At 52.6% G+C, this 18,828-nt stretch overlaps 1 protein-coding gene across 2 annotated transcripts; it reads left to right on the forward strand.

Annotated features, from left to right (window-relative positions):
* Positions 1 to 16,140: 16,140 nt before the first annotated feature.
* Positions 16,141 to 18,213, forward strand: COMTD1 (catechol-O-methyltransferase domain containing 1). 2 transcript variants are annotated; one of them, XM_053582226.1, is made up of 7 exons: positions 16,141 to 16,499; positions 16,660 to 16,787; positions 16,975 to 17,080; positions 17,164 to 17,282; positions 17,357 to 17,411; positions 17,673 to 17,803; positions 17,960 to 18,213. In XM_053582226.1, the coding sequence occupies exons 1-7, from the start codon at positions 16,277 to 16,279 to the stop codon at positions 18,110 to 18,112; spliced, it is 915 nt and encodes a 304-aa protein (XP_053438201.1). In that variant the 5' UTR covers positions 16,141 to 16,276; the 3' UTR covers positions 18,113 to 18,213. The 2 variants fall into 2 exon arrangements, with proteins under 2 accessions (XP_053438201.1, XP_053438202.1); XM_053582227.1 differs by lacking the exon at positions 17,673 to 17,803.
* Positions 18,214 to 18,828: the final 615 nt, after the last annotated feature.

Below are 18,828 nucleotides of genomic sequence, written 5' to 3' on the forward strand. Positions count from 1 at the left end.
CATAATAAATTACTCTCAAACAGTGGCTGCAAATCATAACTGTTATGGGTTGAATTGTATCCCCCCAAAAGATATGTTGAAATCCTAGCCTCCGTACTTCATGAACTTATGTGGAAATAAGGTTAGTTTACATGTAATTAGTTTAAATGAGGTACACCGAAGTAGGGTGGACCCCTAATTATAAGAACTGGTATCCTTACAAGAGGAGGGGAATTTGGACACAGAGACACGGGGAGAAAGTGTGAACAGAGAGGCAAAGATTGAAGTGATGCATCTATAAGCTGGAACAGGTTCTCTCTCTGAGTCCTCAGAAGGAACCAACTCTGCCAACACCTTGATTTCAGCCTCTGAACAAGGAAAGTATAAATTTTGAGGTTTTTTTACACAGTGGTGGTTATTTGTTACCTAGGAAGCTGTTGGAAACTAGTAGGCTGTAATTTATTCTATTCATGAATCTGGGGCTTACCTGGACTCAGGCAGTTCTCATTGAGTCTGTCAAGCATTGCAGGCATTTGGTGGCTGGGGCTGGAGTCATTTAAAAGGCTTCTGAAAGCAACTGTCTGGCATATGGTCTTGAAAGACTCAAACACGTGGGGATCCCTCATTTTACCTGGTCTCTGCATAGTTCAGCCTTGGGGGAGACAGACTTCCCATAGGGCAACTGATGGCTCTTAGATCAAGTGCCCAAGAGAATCTGAGAGAAGCTACATGGCCTCAGACATCACAGCATCAATTTTACTACATTCTGTTCACAAAAGCTATCACAGAGGTCCACCCAGGTTCAAGGCAGGGGACACAGACTCCACCTCCTGGTAAAAGCCTTGTGTAAGACTCCCTGACATGTTTTAAAACCGGGGGACATCTGGTCTGGTAGATTGGGGAAGTCTCTCTGGAGACAATGATGTCTGCCTGCCTCAAGTCTTAGGTGTGAGGCATTAGCCAGTGAGCAGGGTGAGACCCAGGGAGAGGAGCTGCTCTCTTCTGCCCCTGGGCCGGAGCTTCTCAGCAGATGCTGGAAAACCGCCCCATTCCACTCCTCACCTATCAGCCCCCAACTCAGAAATTCAGCCAAGGACACTGGCTCTGTTTCGGTCCCTGCCCAGACTCTGCCCCAAGGGGAAAGTCATTCCTGGGCTCCTCTCTGCCACTGCCCAGAGGTGGTGGAAGGGAAGCTTAGGCGCTCCAGCCCTTCTTTGGTCCTTAGTCTAAGACTGACCCGGGGCAGATAGAAGGCCACTCAGATAGGACTCCTCAAGGTTTAGGGGTTCAGTCTCAGGGTCTGGATCAGTTATTCTTTCCTTACCAGCCCCTCAGCTGTGGCTCTCCAATTCTCTGCCTTCCAGAGGGTTCTACTTAAATCTTCTCTCTACTCCTGCCTCACCCGATTCTGCTGATAAGAAGACAGCAAACACGTTTCTGGTGCCAGTGATAGTCTAAAGAGGTCACCTTCTGTCAAGGGAAATACCCAGTTACCTGATCATCAGGAAGGACCTAACCCAGGACACTGAGGGGCACATGTGTGCCCATGTCCCTCGTCTCCATGAGGCCTGAGATACTTGTGCTCCCCTGCTGCTGACTCCTCCCTCAGAGCAGAAACCAACGTCTCCAGGCCTGGAATGCGAGCAGTGGGGGCAAGGTGCCTGCTCACCGTTCAGCCTGAGCCAGTCCTCCCTGTAAAGGAGATGTTCTAGTCTACTGCATCACACGGCAGAAGAAACTTAGCCTGGGGCAGGGACTTTACCCACTAATTGGTTCCTGAGCTGAGATCATCATCACGTGTTTCAACTAAAACTTCAGGTCCTGCATCCTCTCTTCTCTCACCCCCCTCCTACTCTACCTCCCTTTCCCTTCTTCCCTCCCTCCCTCCCTTTGCCTGTTGTTGTGTCTCTGAGCTCTTTATCTCCTTCATTATAACCTCTCCTACAAAGACTGAGGCCAAAATTATGCCTGAGATAAAGTGGCTTCATAGGAAAAGTCTGTCAAGGAAATGAAAGCTCCTCCCACTACACAAGGGACCTTTCCTGCATCTCTGACCCAAGACCCAGGGTGAGGTGGGAGAAAGAGAAGGCCAAAGACCAGTGTGGCAAGGAGGTGGGCTAGGCCAGTGGTCAGACCAGGATAGGACAGATGCAGCGAAGTAGACAGAAATTAAATTCTTAAAAATAGTCAAATTCAGGCGGCGCCTGTGGCTCAGTCGGTAAGGTGCTGGCCCCATATACCGATGGTGGTGGGTTCAAACCCGGCCCCAGCCAAACTGCAACCAAAAAATAGCCGGGCGTTGTGGCGGGTGCCTGTAGTCCCAGCTGCTCTGGAGGCTGAGGCAAGAGAATCGCTTAAGCCCAGGAGTTGGAGGTTGCTGTGAGCTGTGTGAGGCCACGGCACTCTACTGAGGGCCATAAAGTGAGACTCTATCTCTACAAAAAAAAAAAAAAAATAGTCAAATTCTCTCACTCTGAACATTCTAGCTCCTAGGGCACTGCTATTTGCAGGTGTGTGACCTCAGCCATGTCACTTAACCTCTCTGAGCCAAGAACAATCCCTACCTCAAGTGATTGCTACTATGATTCAATGATACAGGGATGGTTGATTCAATGTGGAATGCTTTGGGCTGCAAATAACAGAAAAGTTAACCAAGACTTGCTTCAGCAATAATGATATTTAATGATTTCACCTAGTGAGATTCTGGAGGTAAGAGTTTTCAGATTCAGAAATGCAAGTGAAAACCCAGTCTTTCTCAATTTCTGTTTCACTGACTCCTTGTTATAGCTAAAGCTCTTTCCTCATGGCTGCAAGATAGCTGCTACAACTCCAGACATTATGTAATACATTCAAAAGTAGAAAAAAGCTAGGCACGGTGGCTCACACCTATAATCCTAGCACTCTGGGAGGCTGAGGCAGGTAGAGTGCCTGAACTCATGCGTTTGAGACCAACTTGATCCAGAGGGAGACTCCATCTCTAAAAATAGCTGGGTGTTATGGAGGGCACCTATAGTCCCAGCTTCTTAGGTGAGGCTAAGGCAAGAGAATCACTTGAGCCCAAGAGTTTGACATTGCTGTGAGCTATAACGCCATCACACTCTACCAAGGGCAACAAAATGAAACTCTGTCTCAAAAAAAAAAATAGAAAAAGAAGGGAGGCTTGTCATGGTGGCTTATGCTTATAATTCTAGCACTTTGGGAAACCAAGACTAGAGAATTGCTTGAGTTAAGCAGTTCAAGACCAGCCTGAGCAAGAGCAAGACCCCCATCACTACAAAAATGAAAAAGTTAGCCAGGCACAGTGCTGCTCACCTGTAGTCCCAACTACTTGGGAGGCTGAGATAGGAATATCACTTGAGCCCATGAATTTGAGGTTGCACTGAGCTATGATCACAATCTCACCACTGAACTCTAGCCTGGGGGCCAGAGTGAGACCCTATCTCAAAAAACCAATAATTTTTTTTTAAAGGAAGGGAAATTAATAATAAATGCCTCTAGACCCAAGAAGGTCACAATGAGCGATTCTGCCTCAGGGTAATCGCCTGATACAATACTCGTTCTCATCTCAGATGTCTTTTGTGAGATAGTCTCACTCTGTCACCCTCGGTAGAGTGCCGTGGCATCATCACAGCTCACAGCAGCCTCACACTGTTGGGCTCAAGAGCTCCTCTTGCCTCAGCCTCCTGAGTAGCTGGGACTACAGGTGTCCACCACAACGCCTGGCTAATTTTTTTATTTTTGGTAGAGACGCAGTCTCACTCTTGCTAAGGCTGGTCTTGAAATCCTGAGCTCAAACAATCCACCTGCCTCAGCCTCCCAGAGTAGCTGGGATTATTGGTGTGAGCCACTCAGTCCAGCCTCATCTCAGATACTTTTGCATTTTGAAAAAGCCTTCAGAGAAAAAATGCTCACACCTGTAATCCCAGTGCATTGGGAGGCCAAGATAGGAAGATCACTTGAGACCAGGACTTCGAGATGGCAATTGCCCTGGGCAATATAGAAAGACTCCCATCTCTACAAAAAATTAAAAAATTAGGTATAATGTCATGTGCCGATAGTCCCAGATAGTCTGGAGGCTGAGGTGGGCTTGAACCCAGGCTACAGAGCTCAAGGTAACTATGAACTAAGATCCCACCACTGTACACCAGCCTGGGTAACAGAGTGAAACTCTGTCTCCAAAACTTTTTTAAAACGTGATGCCCAACAGTAGGATTCCACATGCGCGGGGGCTTGGCAGGGGTGGGAGAAGGATTCCTGGCACCTCAGGTCACATCACAGACCTTCAGAGCTAGAAGGGACCCTGAGAGATCCTCCCTCCCACATAGATGGAGAAACTAAGGCCCGGGGCAGAGAAGCGACTTCCTCACAGTCACATAGCAGAGCCAGGGCCAGGGACAAGGATGGCTGCTTGAGGACTCTGGGTGAGTCCTCTGACAGGAGGTTTCAGAGCAGGAAATGCAGGGGTCTCCGGTGAGTTCCCCAGAAGCAGAGCCTGAGATGGGGTCCTCGTCAGATGATTTACCGGGAGGCTCAGAGGAGGAGAGCAGAGAAGCAGGATAAGGCAGGGGTAGAAGCGAAGACAGAATGTGGCCTCCGCTGCCATCTGGCCACAGCCTCATCCCATGGGGGTGCCAAAAAAAGACTAGCATCCCAGAGCTAGTCCTGCCATGAGGCTTAGGGTCACCCTCTGCTCCACGTGTCAGTCATCATCAGCCACAGTCTGCCCAGGTGGTGGCACATAGCGCTGGCCTCCAGCACAGAGGTGATTCTTGTTTGGCCAAGGACAGGTCTCCTGTGAGGGTATAGCTGTGACTCATTAGCAGCAACCCTGCAGCAGCTGGGGGACAGGAACCCTGCAGGTTAGTAGGAAAATAAGCAGGTCTCCTCTACAGAGCCTTCACAGTCATCCCCAGCATTCCCAGTACAGAACGGTGTCCAGGAGCACAGGCTGGTCCCTTATGCCACCTCAGGGAGCCTGTGCTGCAAGGAGTGGTGGGACTGGGGCAAAGGCATTTTGCCCATCTGATGTACGGAGGGATAAGGTAGCCCCAGCCAACCTGCTAGGCACGAAGGACCAGGGGTGGCCAGGCTCCTGTCCAGCCCTCCCGAGCTCCTGTGACTCTACTTCCATCTTGTCCCAAAGTTTTAATAAGGCTGCCCTCGCCCCAGTCTCCCCACTTCCCCAGACAGTTAAACCAGAGCAACCAAAATGGGGTCTCCACTCAAGCAAGCCTGAACCCCACAGGGCAGGCAAAGACTACAGTCTCGCCTGGCATGTATACAGACCCCACCCACTGAGTGGGCCTGGGGAGTCAGTATTTTTTGAAATGTAAGCACCGAGCCATACCAGGTTGTCAGTAAATTCATTATCCCATTACACAGGCCTGAATTATTCAGCGCTCTTGAGGCCGCCTCAGGAATGTGCCCGAGCACAGTCAATGTTGGCATTAGTGAGATGGATGGAGTCAGGCCCGGGGCATGGTTGGTGCCAGGATGACGGATCTGGGCTCAGAGAGACTGCCAAGGCTGGAAGGCACAAGGGGGTTCTAGCTGCCAGGGCCTGGGCCCCTTGGTGTTCCTGGGACAGGGAAGGGCTATACACTCAGGCCTGGCCCTCCTCACCACCTCCCCCAGGAAGTCAGCAGAGCACACCTTTGGGGCCCCACCTGATCCAAATGGCCCCGAGTCCACTATTCTTGGCTGTGTGACCTCCAGCAGGTCATGCACCTCTCTGAGCCTTCATTGCTTCATCTGTAAATGAATGAATTTCTTCATCTGAATGAATCCCCAGGGTTCATTCTCCCTTTTAGCTTTCCTGGTAGAACTGATTTTTCCTTGAGCACATAATCACTACAATAGAGACTGTTTTCTTGGCTGAAGTGTGGCCATGTGACTAAGTTCTGGTCAAAGGAAGTGAAACTTTCAGAAAATGTCTTGAAAGAAAGGGGATGATAGCCGGGCGTTGTGGCGGGTGCCTGTGGTCCCAGCTACTTGGAGGCTGAGGCAAGAGAATCTCTGAAGGCCAGGAGTTGGAGGTTGCTGTGAGCTGTGTGAGGCCACGGCACTCTACCGAGGGCCATAAAGTGAGACTCTGCCTCTACAAAAAAAAAAGAAAAACACACGGAAAGAAAGGGGATGAGTTTTGTTTTGTCCCTTCCCTTTTCCCGGAAATTGTGTGAAGAAGAAGGCTGGAACTCCATCAACTGTCTTGCTCATGGAGGAGACGTCACATAAAGGGGGTGGCATTTCCTCCAGCACAGTTCAGTGCTTCTGCCCTGAAATCACCTGTAAGCCCGGCACTTGGGAGGCCAAGGCGGGTGGACTGCCTGAGCTCACAGATTTGAGACCAGCCTGACCAAGAGCGAGACCCCATCTCTAAAAAATAGCCGGGCATTGTGGTGGGTGCTTGTGGTCCCAGCTACCTGGGAGGCTGAGGCAAGAGAATCGCTTGAACCCAAGAGTTTGAGGTTGCTGTGAGCTGTGACGCCTGATGCCACAGCACTCTACCGAGGGCGACAAACTGAAACTCTGTCTCAAAAAAAAGAAAAAACTAGGAAATCAGAGGGCCTGGGTTCAAATCCCTACCATACCAGTCATAAGCTGTGCCATTTGGGACAAGAGGCTTAACTCCTCTGCGCTTCAGCTTTCTCCTGTGTACAGTGAGGGCATAGGCCAAAAGTGGTGTTCTCTCCCACCAGGGTGGATGTCAGGATGTGGTGAGTTAATCTGAAGTCATAGGACTGGCTGGCACACAGTCAGTGTTACGGAAGTGTTAGCTGTTCTTATTCCACTTTTACATGTCTACAGGGGATTCCCTATATAGCTCAGGGACCTGAGCCCCCAAATATTTCCCAAAATTTCTTCTCAGGCTGGATTTTGCCCTCAAGGTGACTTGTGGCATTGAGGCAGCAATGCCAGGGGCATTCTGAGGTTCAGCCAAGACACGAACAGCTTTGCCCAGACAGAAAGGACCCCAGCTGGACCCAGTGGGGGTGGACGGCATAGACAGGGCTCCAGGTTGGAGTCCAAAAGGGAGACTGCTTTCTGGGGTCTAGATAAGGTTCACACTCAGGAAGAGAGAAAGAAAAATAAAGGTTCTGACAGCTATGCATCTCAGGCAGGTATCTCCTTTCCCTAGGCCTCTGAGGAGGGGATTAAATCAGAGATTATAGGTCATGTGGCAGCAGCATAAAGACCAGTATGGAAAATGAGTGAGGTTGTTTGGGAGAGAGGCAGCAGGGAGTGGTGGGACTGGGGCAAGGGCATTTCCCCCATCTGATGTGGGGAGGGACATGGTAGCCCCAGCCAACCTGCTATGCAGCAAAGAGGGCCCAACCTTAACAAATTTACTTTTTCTTTTTCTTTTTTTTTTTTTCTGAGATAGAGTCTCATTTTGTCACTCTCGGTACAACGCTGTGGCATCATAGCTCATAGCTCACAGCAACCACAAACTCTTGGGCTAAAGGGATTCTCTTGCCTCAGCCTCCCAAGTAGCTGGGACTACAGGCGCCCACCACAATGCCTGGCTATTTTTTTTAGAGACAAGGTCTCACTCTGGCTCAGGCTGGTCTCTAACTTGTGAGCTCAGGCAATCCACCCGCCTCAGCCTCCCAGAGTGCTAGGATTGCAGACATGAGCCACTACACCTGGCCTTGACACACTGCTATTATTTTTTTTTTTTTTTTTGAGACAGAGTCTCACTATGTCACTCTCAGTAGAGTGCCATTGCATCACAGCTCACAGCAACCTCAAACTCTTGGGCTTGCTGCCCAAGTAGCTGGGAGTACAGGTACCTGCAACAATGCCTGGCTACTTTTTTGTTGCAGTTGTCATTGTTGCTTTAGCTGACCCGGGCCAGGTTTGAACCTGCCAGCCTCGGTATATGTGACCAGCACCCTACTCACTAAGCTATGGGCACCAACCACCCAGCTATTTTTTTAAATACAAGGTCTTGCTCTAGCTCAGGCTGGTCTCGAACTCCTGAGCTCAGACAAGCCACTTGCCTCAGCCTCCCAAATGCTGGGATTACAGGTGTAAGCCAGCACACCGGGCCTGAATTTACTTTTTCAAAAGAAATGGCAATCAGCCAGTCATGGTGGCTCACACCTATAATCCCAGCACTTGGGAGGCTGGGGTGGCTGGATTGACTGAGCTCATAAATTCAAGACCAATCTGAGCCTGAGCAAGACCTCTTCTCTAAAAACTAGTTGGGCACTGTGGCAGACGCCTGTAGTCCCAGCTGCCTGGGAGGCTGAGGCAAGAGAATCACTTGAACCCAAGAGTTTGAGGTTGCTGTGAGACTCTGTCTCAAAAAAAAAAAAGAAAGAAAGAAAGAAGAGAAAGAAAGAAATGGAAATCAAATCTGCATTCTTTGCAAAATTTTCTGATTGTTTAGAGTAGGCTACATTAAAAACAAAATACTGAGCAAAGCAAACAAAATATGTCCCCAGGCCTGCTCAGGGGCTGCCAGATGCAAACAAGAGCTGAGAGGTCTCCCTGCACGAGTCTGAATCCCGCAGTCCACAGCTGCAGTCCCAGGGTCGCCAGTGGAGCGAGTAGATGCTGAATGTGGGGGTGGTAGAGAGGAAAGAGGCTGGGGATGGAGGCTGGGAGTTTGTCCTTCCTGAGGAGAGAGATGCTCTGGGCTGGACTTAAGAGGGGCGAGCTGGACCCTCAGTTCCCTTCCTCCTGGGCTCAGGCTGGCAACAGTCATGGCAGAGGCAGGGGACCTGCTTGGCCACCTCAGGCCACACTCTGGCTCCCTAAGTTTCAGCTTCTTTATCTGAAACATAGAGTGGGGATCTTTTGTTTCTTCAAGTCCATCCTGAGCTGATAGAAGGTAAGATGGGGGAAATCTGAGCCTTTGAGAATTAGACAAAACCAGACTTGCAGAAACTTCTAAGATCTGGGTCCAGCCAAGCCCAGAGGCAGCTCCTGCACGAGGCAGTGTCCCTGGCCCACCTGCTCTGCTGGGGTCCTGTGCAGTGTGTGTGGGATGGGGGGAGGCCCCAACCAAGGCTTTGGGAATGCCCTGGGATACGTGGAACCTGTTAGATTGCATTGCTGATCCTGGCGCATCACACCCGCAACTGTAACCCATGGAGGGGGTTGAGCACACTCCCCCCAGTACTCAGAGCTTGGCCAAGAAAGTTGCTTTGGCCAATGGAACTTCTGCAGTCTTGACACAGGCAGAGGTTTAAATGCAGCTGTGTGGTTGGTGTCTTGCCCCTGTGCTATCCACTGAAAAAGACCATCCCCAGGTAGCTATTCATCTCAGAATGATCTGGACCTACAGCTTGAAGCAGAAGCACTCCAGCTGACCTGCTGAACAGGAGTAAGAAAGCAGTTGGTTATTTCCAAAGCCACTGAGATCTAGGGCTATTCTTTACTATTGTTGCAGCAGAAACCTGACCCATATGCCCAGGAGGACATGGATTGCCCTACCTCCAGCCCCAGATCACTGCACAGAAGCACCCATCCCTTCTTGCCATCCACTGTCTTTGAGGCAACAGAGAGATTCTCCTGGAGTGGAAAGACCCAACACCGGTCATGTAAACCTTTTGCTGATTCCCACATACTATTGTGAGACCTCAGGTGAGTTACTTCTCCTGTGTAAGCCTCACCAGTAGAATGTGGGTGACCAGTCCAGGCTCACAGGGAGATTGGGAGGGTTCAAAGAGATGCACATTTCTATAGCAGGGTCCGGTGCTGGCATTTGGACACAGATAGGGGAGGACCTGAGCTTGCCACAGTCTTATCTGCACAGGGGATGTAACCCCTCTATAAGAAAACTCACTTCTGGGCGGCGCCTGTGGCTCAGTGAGTAGGGCGCCGGCCCCATATGCCGAGGGTGGTGGGTTCAAACCCAGCCCCGGCCAAACTGCAACAACAAAAAAATAGCCGGGTGTTGTGGCAGGCGCCTGTAGTCCCAGCTGCTCGGGAGGCTGAGGCAAGAGAATCACATAAGCCCAAGAGCTGGAGGTTGCTGTGAGCCGTGTGACACCACGGCACTCTACCAAGGGCAGTAAAGTGAGACTCTGTCTCTACAAAAAAAAAAAAAAGAAAGAAAACTCACTTCTGAGGAAAATGAGACTTAACAATTGGAGGACAGGATTCTAAGTTCAGTATGAAGGCAGAAGAAAAAGCAAGCATGGCAATCTATCACCAACTCTAAACCACCCCTGTGAGCACAGGCCCCCAGTGCTTGGAGGCCTGGATCAGTCGGGACTGCATTGAGCTTCAATTAAAAGAATATACAGTTAACAGTTGCTTAAAGGCAAAGGGCTCCACTTTCTCACAGAACAAAGAGCATGGAGGTAGACGGGTGCTGGTGTTGGTTCAGTAGCTCAACGATGTCTTCAAGTATACTCCATCTTTCCTCTCACCATCCTTGCTGTTTAGTTTTTCATTTGTAACTTTACTGCCTCATGGCCACAAGATGGCTGCTGTGGTTCCAAGCATTTCATCTTTACACAACTCTATTCCAAGTAAGAGGCTAAGCAAGAAAAGGGGGTCTTGTTACCAGAAAGAAAAATAATCTGAGAAGCATCCCTTTATCTAGAAATGAGCCACATAGCCACCATTAGCAACAACGGAAGGTGAGACAGCAGATATATTTTGTAAAAAGGACTGAATGGTTATGACTCCTTGAGACCAATCACAATTCATGTCCCAGAGTTGGGCATGTTGCTGTTTGTACAGTATCAGGTTCCTGTTGGCAAGGAAGGAGGAAGACCGTCTGTCCAAGGTAGACAGAAACACTGTCAGATGGAGGTCCAGGAATCAGAAAGGCATAGGAGGAGAGTGTACCAGACAGCTTCTTAATTATAAATCACAGAAGCCACTCTCTCCCAAAAGCAGATTCTACTTTGTTGCAAACAACAGAACTCACATTGTTGCAAACAGCAAACTCTGGGAGGGCCAGGGAATGAGGCTGGGATGCCCCATCACACTGCAGAACACTCTAGCTAAAACACAGCCACCACCACAACTCACCTCTTGGTAGGGGCTCCAACCACAACCACCCCAGCCACTGCCATGCTTGCCGGAGGATCATTCTCCTTCCTGCTCCTGCTAACTCACATTGCCCACAAATATAGTGCATCTGACTGGTGGAAATAGGTTACATACCTGCAAGGGAGCCTGAGAAGCGTCTCTGGGGCAGGGGGGGAGGGGGGTGCGGGTAAGAGGAGGAGAGGAATTTAAAAAGTAGCCAGTGTCTCAATGTGGAGAAATAAGAACTGCAGGAAGACTTGCTTTGCCAGTTCTCAAAAGAGCCCTCTGAAGTCCTGACAAATCAGCTTAGGTGTCCAGCAGAAGCAATGACCCCCAGGTGTAGCCATGACACTGCCACCAAGGCTATTCCCAGTTAAAAGACAAGACCACATATAAGTCATCCACTGGAGACTCCTGAGTCCCCAAGACCTAAATGGAGCCAAGAAATGACATCATGTGTAAATTGCTGGTATGTGGTGGGTGCCTTCCAAAAGAACTAAATTTCCGAAGTATATAGGAGCTCTGGACTTGGGTCCAGTGGTGAGATGACAAGCTTTCACATGAAGTCCACATAGAGACAAGCTCACATCTTAGCTCTGCCACTTTTATGTTCCCTTGACACCTGGGATCTCAGGGAGACATGGAGATAGTGCTAGCTCCTTTAGAGGGCACCTGTGAGGAACATTCCCACCACCCTGCCCATTAATGAAGTACTAGGGAGTCCCTTACTACCCTTCCAAGTCGGGGGCTGTGGTAGGCAGATGGTTGGCCCCATGATCTCTACCACCAATCCACCAATATTAGTCCCTTGGTTGTTATCTTAAATGGCAAAGGGAACTTTGCAGATGTAACCAAAGGTTATTAACCATCTCGCCTTAAAATAGGGAGATTATCCCAGATTATCTGGGTGGCCCAGCGTAATCACATAATCCCTTAAATGCAAAAGAGAAAGACAGAAACTTGAAGCACCAGATAGATTCACAGTGCCTTTGCTGTCCTTGAACATGGAGGGGTTTTGTGAGAAGATGCTGAATTCTGCCAACAACTAGGGAGCTTGGAAGAGGACCCACAGCCCCAGGGAAGAACCTTGACTTGAGCCTAGTGGGACCCTGAGCAAAGAATCCATTTGTGTCTTGCTGGACTTCTGACCACATCTATGAGATAGTGTTGTTTCAAGCTACTTATTATCTCACTAAGTTTGTGGCAATCTGTTATCCAAAAACAGAAATATTTTCCCATTTTCAAGTTTTCTAGAGTCCCAGCTATGAGGTGAGTGGTGGAACCAATGTTTGAACTCCAGTCTTTTGGAGACTATGTTGTCACTCTCCTACTTAGCCTCTCCAGATGAGGAACCTGAGGCACTAGAAACATTCCCAGTGTCAGCTTCTCAGCACAGAGAAAGTCGGACTAGGCTGTGGGCCTCATGCTCCCCAGCTCACCTGAGAAGGTGCAGAAGCTTGAGTCACCATCTGTCAGTGTCTGGATCAGCTCACTTGGCTTGAATCACATCCCTAGAACCTTTGGAATTATAGCATTGCCTCCCGAAGTCTTAAATTAAAAGGTGTCATCCTCCCCGGGAAGCTGGCAGACTTCACCTAGATGTGGGGGGGGGGGGTGGTCTGCTGGCCACTGAGGCCCTTCTAGTCCTGAGGGCTCCACTTTATGCCCTAAATTCTGTGATCCATCCTCAGGATCAGCTGAAACTTGTGGCCCATGTGCCAGAGCAGACACAAAGCTCAATGATGTAGTCAATTTGGCTGACAGTGTTTTAAAAAATCTCACCTCAATGTTTAAAATTAAGCTCTCTTGGAGAATCAGAAGCTCTGGGCACACAGGGCCCGTCTTCTCACATGGCAGATGAGGCTGGAGCTGGGTGGCCACTGCTCCCTGGTAGAGCACAAGCTCTGGAGTGCCACAGTTCCCACCACCCCCTATCACCTCCACTTACCTGCCTCACTTACCTGCCTGGCCTTGAAGACCAGGGTTCCAATCTTTTTTTTTTTTTTTCTTTTCTGAGAGAGTCTCACTATGTCGCCCTTGGTGACTACCAAGCTGTCGCCCTTGGTAGACAGCTCACAGCAACCTCAAACTCTCCAACTCTTGGGCTTAAGCGTTCTCTTGCCTCAGCCTCCCAAGTAGCTGGGACTACAGGCGCCGGTCACAACTTCTGGTTATTTTTGTTGTTGTTGTTGTTGTTGCAGTTGTCATTGTTGTTTAGCTGGCCCGGACAGGGTTCAAACCTGCCAGTCTGGGTGTATGTGACTGACACCGTAAGCACTGTGCTACAGGCCCTGAGCCCAGGATTCCAATCTTTTAAGGCCCAATTTCATTCTGTGACCTTATCTTTCTGCCCCTGCACTGCCCAGTCTTGGGAACCTTATGGGAGAGGTCAACTGCATTCATCTGCATCAGTGCACTCGGTCTGAATTGGTCCCCTCAATTCCTGGCATGGGCCTAAGGCCATGTACCAATACCATTTTCCCTGCCCTGGTAACCTGCAGGTTCCTTGTTGCCTAACTGGGCAGCATCATTTGGTCAAAAAGACAACTAAGAATGGTGGAAATGATCTCCACCCTGGTCCCCAGCTCCCCCTTTCCCCTGGAGGTAGCTGTCCACATCCTCCTGGCCCTTTAGGAAGGGCCCAGCTCCCCCCTCCAGTCCACTGCCAAGGCCACTGCCAAAGAGAAGAATCAAAACCCACTTTGTCTTCAGCCCGTAGGCTTCTAGGAAAAGGCCCTGTAACAGATTCTGAGGCGACACTGCTCCCTTCATCGAAAGCTGAAATGCTGGTGCCGCAATGGAAGAGACAAGAAATGAGTAGCAAAGGGGGAGGGGGGAGGGGGAAAAAATTAAATTTTGCGTGATCAGCAAGGTTTCAAACAATCGCTCGCCAACTGAAGTGGGTGCCACGTCTATAAGTCATTCTGTTTTATAGACCATTAGGATCTCCAGAGAGAGCCTGCATGGAGACCACTGCTTTTTGTTGAAATTAAAATGTCAGAGAAAAAGAAATAGAACAAAACAGGGAATCTGCAATTAATTACCAGGCCATAAAAATTCAATAATCAGGAGGCAGAGCGGCCGCGGGCCCAGAGGTATCAGACCCAGCGTAACAAGAATGGAATACATTAATCTTTTCAAATTAGTTTTTTAATCTGACGGGGATATACGGTGACATGCCTCCCCTCCCTGCCGGTTCCCCCACCTCCACAGCTCCGGCCTAAAGCAAGGCTGGGGGAGGGCGGTTCTGGGGGGACATAGGGGCTTGCCGCAACTCGGACCCTAGAAGGGGTGAGAGAGGGGTCTACAGTCCCAGCTGAGCCCAGAGCCCCCAGGCCACCTGGCCTGGCAGAGGCGCCCAGCAGCGGTGCCAAGAAGGCCCGTTACCTACTGGGTCCCAGGGTGCAAGAGGAGCTGTAGACGCCTTTCATGTCTGGCTAGTGGGGGCAGAGGGTTTCAGAAAGCAAGAGCAGGTTCTGGGAGTAACCTCGGAGGGGTGGCGAGTCTCCAGGAGCTTTCCTTTCCTCTTCTGGAAAATGGGAAGAAAATCGCAGCGGCACAGGGACGCTGGATGTGTTGTGCCGGGTACCCAGCAGGAGCTCAACAAAGAGCCCCCTACTGTTTACTATTTTTACTGCTGGTAGCTCAGGCTGTCAGGAGCGCCGGGCACCACCTGGACGCTATTCAAGGTGCGTTTACTTAGCGTTGCGGGTGTGCTCAGCTCTGCGGAGGGAGAGACCAGCAGCTTCAGTCCTTACCCTGGGATATTGGACTCAAAGGTCCCAGAAACATTTACATGGCGGAGCAGGATGAAGAGAGTCAAAGAGCAAAGGGAAAGGAGCGTGTCCTCGGATCAGGGTCTATGGCCTGGTCCCAGGAGTAGGGAGGGGCGTGATAGACGCGAGCCCACCAGCGCCCAGGATAAGCCAGGACAGCAGGCTCCGCCCCTCTCCCCCCTCCCCCCAGCCCAGCCGGCAGGGGAAGCAGGCTGATTGGGCAAAGGGCCAGTCAGTCCCACGCCCCCGTCTCTGGGATTGGAGGCGGAGCCCTCAGCTCCCGAGCCCAGCCCCAGACCCGCCCTCTGCTAGGTCCAAGGGTCCCTGCCGCTCGCTTCAGCCCGACACTCAAGCTTCTGGCCTTCAGCCTCAGCCAAGCCTCCGCCTCACTAGCCTCCCAAAAAGCTGCGTCTGGGTTGAGCCCCGACTGGGATGCCCCCCGGTGGAGCTCAGTGCCTGCCCAGTGCTGTTACTCTATGGGCTCTCAGACAGCCACCCAGGAGACACCTGCAGAGCAGCGGCCCGGTTACCTTCTGCCCTTGGACTCGTTTAAATGTAACATTGATAGCCCACAAAGTGCCTGGCCCTGTACAAGTCCCTGACCTGGATTTTCTTATTTAATTCCCTGGGAGGTTGGGACTACTCATAATGCCATTTCGCAGACATGGAAATCCTGAAGCTTGGATGGCCTTCCAGTTCTGTGCGTCCTGAAGCTCCAACTCCAGCTTCACGAACAATAATAGAAATCAGAACAGTGTCTTTCTCTCCACCAATTCTGGCACACAGTAGGTGTTCAATCAGTGCCCATTGGATGTGCTCCCGCAGGACATGCCTGCCAGGAGGCCCCACTCGCCCTCCAAGCTCTTTCTCCCCAAGATGTCTTCACAACCTATAATCATAACGGCACTGCCGTTCATCGTGCCAGGCCATGAAATCTTTTATGGTAAGATTGTGGTCTCTATTTTACAAAAAGGAAACTGAGGCTCAGAAAGACCAACAGGCCCAAGATCACACACCCACGTCTGCCCGCCACCCAAGGCCAGGATTCTAACCACCAAAAATAAGTTCGCAGCTCCCCATTAACCAGGTCAGACCCCAGGGTCCACGAACCCTGTCTCCAGGCTGTGGACCCCAAACCAGATCCTTCACTCATTCAACCTGGTACCCTTCCTTGGGCGTCTCCCCTAGGAGGCATCCCTAACCCTCTCAGTCCTCAGGGTCCTTCAGTTTGTATCACTTGTGCTCAAGGTGCATCTGGTAACTTACACTGACACCCTCCTCACACACGCGCGCGCGCGTTGCAGGAGAACCTCAGCAGAAATAGTAGCGAAGAGAAAAAGGCAGAGCCAGGATGAGCATCAGTTTTGTGCTCCCGGACCCAGACTCTGGGACCGCAGGCGCGGGCGAAGACAACCCACAGCTGGGCACGGGACCTGCTCCCGACCCGGGCGCAGTTCTGTGCGCAGCCACCAGATGACTCCCGGCTCTCATCGGCAGGGCTTGTAGTTGGGCGCAGTGGCCGCCAGATGGTGCCCGAGGCCCTGGCTCCGAGGGCAGTGCCCAGACCTGGTAGAGCGGAGATGGGGCGGGCCTTGCGGACAGTAGCTTCAGCACACGTGACGCGCCACCATCTCCGGCCGCCTCCTCCCCGCGCCATGACCCAGCCGGTGCCCCGGCTCTCTGTGCCCGCTGCGTTGGCCCTGGGCTCGGCCGCGCTGGGCGCTGCCTTCGCCACTGGCCTCTTCCTGGGTGAGCAGGGCCGGGCGGCGGCACCTTCCGCAGAGCCCCCGCGGGCGGGCAAACGGGCGGGAGCAGACGGAGGGTGCGGAGCAGAGCCCGCGAATCCACGCAGGTGGCTGCAGTTCTGGGTAACCACCGAGCACCCTGACCCAGCACTCTCTCCTGGCAGGGAGACGGTGGCCCCCATGGAGATTCCGACGAGAGCAGCGCCTGCTTCCGCGCGAGGACAACCCCCTGTGGCAGTACGTGCTCAGCCGCTCCATGCGGGAGCACCCGGCGCTGCGGAGCCTGCGGCTGGTCAGCAGGGCCGGCTGGGGCGGGCCCGAAGGGTCCCACGTGGCTGTGACCTTCGGCTTCCCGGGGCGGGGCGCGGCGGGCAATCCCTGAGGCCCGATCCCCCAGGCCACTCCCAGCGCCGCGCCCTCGGGGGCTGGGGGTGGGGTGATGACCCGCAGGGCTGGTGTCCCCTTCTCCGTACACACAGCTGACCCTAGAGCAGCCGCAGGGCGATTCCATGATGACCTGTGAGCAGGCCCAGCTTCTGGCCAACCTGGCGCGTCTCATCAAGGCCAAGAAGGCGCTTGACCTGGGTAGGGTACGCGGCGGGCATCACTGGGGCCGAGTCTCCGGGTCCCCAACTCTCGGCTGAACCTGTCCGTGTCCCCGTCCCCAGGCACTTTCACAGGCTACTCCGCCCTGGCGTTGGCCCTGGCGCTGCCCCCAGAAGGGCGCGTGGTGACCTGCGAGGTGGACGCGAGGCTCCCAGAGCTGGGGCGACCCCTGTGGAAACAGGTGAGCGTCCCACGCCACTGGGCCCGCCAGCTTATGGCCAGAGGGCGCGCTGACTGACCCCGCTCCTTCCGCAGGCCGAGATGGAGCACAAGATCGACCTTCGGCTGAAGCCTGCCCTGGAGACCCTGGGTGAGCACTGCAGCAGGAAGGGCCTTGGCGCTGTTTCCCAAACTGGGCCGCTGGGCGCGAGCTAGTGACCAGGTGTGCTGGGCGGGCACAGGGAACTGACAGAGCCCCCACTGCGGCCTGCCGACCTCACGGCATGAGGCTGCGTGAAGGGGTGGCCCGCCCCAGCCGGCTGCCATCCGTCACAGCACCCGTGCCAGCCTGGGCAGGGGCTTCCGGCCGCCGACTGCCCACTCAGCCCCATCTGCCTCCCTCCCCTGCAAGACGAGCTGCTGGCGGCCGGCGAGGCCGACACGTTCGATGTAGCGGTGGTAGACGCGGACAAGAACTGCACAGCCTACTACGAGCGGTGCCTGCAGCTGCTGCGACCCGGAGGCGTCCTAGCTGTAGTCAGCGTAAGGGGAAGAAGCCAGTCCCCTCTCCGGGCGCAGTCCGGGTCTTACCCCCGTGCCCCGCCCTATGCCCCACCCAGTCATCCATAGGCTCCTCCCCTCAGGTCCTGCGTCGAAAGCTCTGGCCCCGCCCCTCCTGATGGCTGTCCCCCTCCACAGGTCCTGTGGCACGGAGAGGTGCTGCAGCCTCAGCAGGGAGACGAGGTGACCGAGTGCGTGCGAAACCTAAACGAGCGCATCCGGCGGGATGTCAGAGTCCACATCAGTCTCCTGCCGCTGGGCGACGGTCTCACCTTGGCCTTCAAAATCTAGGGCTGGCCCTTAGCCAGTGGGCTCGAGGGAAGGAACCCAGCAGCCGAGGCATTGATCTTGAGTTTGAAATCCGACAATAAAGTGGGGCTGAGACACGCGAACTAAGCTTGGGTACCTGGTGCTGAATGGGGGAAGTAAGGTAGGCCCAGTGCAACCTTCTCAATGAAAGTGGGTCTTGAGGTCATATCCCTCGCTGGGGAAGTCCTGAGAACCCCCACGTGCCAGTCCTATGGCCCCCCTGAAGGGACTCCAGCGGGCAGAATGCAGGTTATAGTTTTGATTGACTGGGCCACATGCAATAAACAGGCGGACACCCCGGCTCTGCAGGTTCACCTCCACTCCACAGACAAGGGCTGAGAACCAGAATAGTTTGGTCTCACTCAGGGCAGCTGGGATTGGTGGAGCCACCTGGGCAGACCAGGTTGTCAGTACTTTTTATAGATTGCACAGTTCTGACAGTTTGCCCATGTTTTCACAGAACTGTCAGCTCCCCAGCCTCACCTCGATGCTAGAGGTCGTAGTCAATGGACAACTCTAGGAACCAGGCCCTAAAACTGAGGACCTCCAGCTTGAATATATATGTATATCCTGCCCTCCCCCGTATGTCCTGAAGGAAGGTGAGAAAGATCACTGGCCAGGGGGGTGTGAAGACAGGCCTATAGGTAGCAGACCATATATATGGCAATTTTAGAAAAGGATAAACAAAAGAACTTCAG

This window comes from Nycticebus coucang, chromosome 3, assembly GCF_027406575.1.
Source record: "Nycticebus coucang isolate mNycCou1 chromosome 3, mNycCou1.pri, whole genome shotgun sequence".
NCBI classification, from domain to species: Eukaryota; Metazoa; Chordata; class Mammalia; order Primates; family Lorisidae; genus Nycticebus; species Nycticebus coucang.

Excerpts from the sequence above, each read along its gene's own strand:
- COMTD1 (XM_053582226.1), top strand. The coding sequence starts at position 16,277 with ATGGTGCCCGAGGCCCTGGCTCCGAGGGCAGTGCCCAGACCTGGTAGA. Across the intron at positions 16,500-16,659 it reads CGCCACTGGCCTCTTCCTGG|GGAGACGGTGGCCCCCATGG; the intron begins GTGAGCAGGGCC and ends CTCTCCTGGCAG. Across the intron at positions 16,788-16,974 it reads CGCTGCGGAGCCTGCGGCTG|CTGACCCTAGAGCAGCCGCA; the intron begins GTCAGCAGGGCC and ends CCGTACACACAG.